At 51.0% G+C, this 1,962-nt stretch overlaps 1 protein-coding gene across 1 annotated transcript in view; it reads left to right on the forward strand.

Annotated features, from left to right (window-relative positions):
• The window catches only part of LOC102770396 (mast cell protease 3), an 8,219-nt gene that overhangs the window by 2,352 nt on the left and 3,905 nt on the right, over nucleotides 1-1,962 (forward strand). The window contains exons 3-5 of the mRNA XM_006765897.1: nucleotides 35-164; nucleotides 339-404; nucleotides 934-1,015. Of these exons, the coding sequence (XP_006765960.1) occupies nucleotides 35-164; nucleotides 339-404; nucleotides 934-1,015 (278 nt within the window). The remainder of the gene's footprint in view (nucleotides 1-34; nucleotides 165-338; nucleotides 405-933; nucleotides 1,016-1,962) is intronic.

The raw sequence follows: 1,962 nt of genomic DNA on the forward strand, positions 1-1,962 counted from the left end.
CTGCCCCTCCACGTCCCTGGCTGTCTCTGTGCAGATCCATCACAGTCATCCTGGGCGCCCACAACATCAGGAAGCGTGAAAGGACCCAGCAGGTCATACCAGTGAAAACAGCCATCCGCCACCCAAACTATCATCCCAAAGTCAATGACATCATGTTGCTGCAGGTAGGGCTCATCACTACCCTGGCTCTTGCACACCTTAAGCCTGGGGTTTCTCATCTCCTGTGACCTCCTTCCTGTCGTTCCTCCCAGTGTAACCCCTTTCCTTGTCCCAGGGCTATGACTGTCCTGGAGTCCCTGGGCACTTGCTCAATGAGACTTCCTGTCCTCTGCCTTCAGCTGCAGAGGAAGGCCACCCTGACTGCTGCCGTGAGCCTCCTCAGGCTGCCCAGGAGGGGAGAGCAGGTGAAGCCAGGATGGTGTGGAGAGTGGCCGGCTGGGGGCGACTCGACCTGAACACCAGCACAGCCACTCTGCATGAGGCAGAGCTGAAAATCCAACAGGATGAGCAGTGCATCTCTTGCTACAGAAGCCATTACAACAGAGCCACAGAGATCTGAGTGGGGGACCCAGAAAGGAATCAGTCTACTTTTAAGATGAGATCTCCAGCATCATCCATGTCCAGCCCTGAGCACACCCAAGCTTGCAGGCGACTTGGCACAGTGGGAACTAGCCATATCCCTATGTCCAATCTCTGGTCTGTCTCTCCAGGGAACAGAGAGGCTGTCCCACAGCCACTGGTGGGCAAAGGCTTCCTAGAGGGGAAAAAAGATCATCAGAGTCACATGGAAAACCCCAGGCCTAGGGAGGAGACAAGGCCTGCCCTGACCCTGATCTCCCATGCAGCTCCTAACAGGGACCACACACTCCAGGGCACAAGGAGGTCAGGGTAGGGGAACTCCCAGCTCAATGTCTTCTCTCTCTCTGCCCACAGGGAGACTCTGGGGGCCCCCTCGTGTGTGACCACATAGCCCAGGGCATTGTCTCCTTTGGGAAAAAATATGGGAAAACTCCTCATATTGAAATGAAGATTTCCAGCTTTCTGGAAATTTCAGAAGGGCAGGCTAAAAAGAAGTACTTTACTACACATCTGCCATTGATAGGTGTGCTTCCACTTTGGGAAAATGTCTTTTGGGTATAAAAAGTAGTACATATTCATCACAGAAAAATAGTTAAATGTGGAACATGTAGATAAGAAAATGAAAATTACCAAGGCCTCTACCACGCAGAAATCATCATCACTGATCCTTCAGCATGTTCCTCTATGTGTTCATTAGGTGCTGCTCCTTGCACAGAACTGGGGTTGGGCTGTTGAGAAGTCATAGTGCCTCCCTTTCCATTGCTCTTCCTTCTGTGGTCACACTGGTGAGAGTGTTGGGATAATGTGTTTGCAAATGGATGTAACTGCTAGGCCAGGGGGATCAGAGACAGGGTTCTCTGGACACTGGAGCCAATGAACAAAAGTCCAGGACTTCTGTTCAAAATGGTGGGGTAAGAGAAGCACCCTGTGTCATATAATATTTACATTTACAAAGGATAGTCTAAATTTCCCAAAAATAAGAAATTGGAGTGGTGGTAAAAGAGGAAAGGGAGCTATCATTTGGAGTATTTGGGTGTGTGCAGGCCACCTGGTCCTCAGGTGAGTCCACCCTCTACCTCACACCACCGAGCACACCCCTCCCCATAGCTCTTCCCTTCTCATACCCCAGCCACAGATTCTCACTGCAGCTGATGTCAGCTTCTCAAGGGCAGGAGCCATGTCTCTCATATGCCTGGACCTGGTGTGATAAATGATTATTCATGATTTCATCAGAATGGAAAAGAGCCAGGAGCCCAGACATGGAAACAGGCTTGGCTTAGTCACTGAGGGACTTCTGAGGTTCCAGCCCCTGCTGGCTGCAGCCAAGGCCCTCATGTTCTTATTCCTTCTTCTTGCTCCTTATGGCTCAGCAGTGGGAGTGCA

The sequence above is a fragment of the Myotis davidii genome, unplaced genomic scaffold (genome assembly GCF_000327345.1).
Source record: "Myotis davidii unplaced genomic scaffold, ASM32734v1 scaffold6960, whole genome shotgun sequence".
Lineage (NCBI taxonomy): Eukaryota > Metazoa > Chordata > Mammalia > Chiroptera > Vespertilionidae > Myotis > Myotis davidii.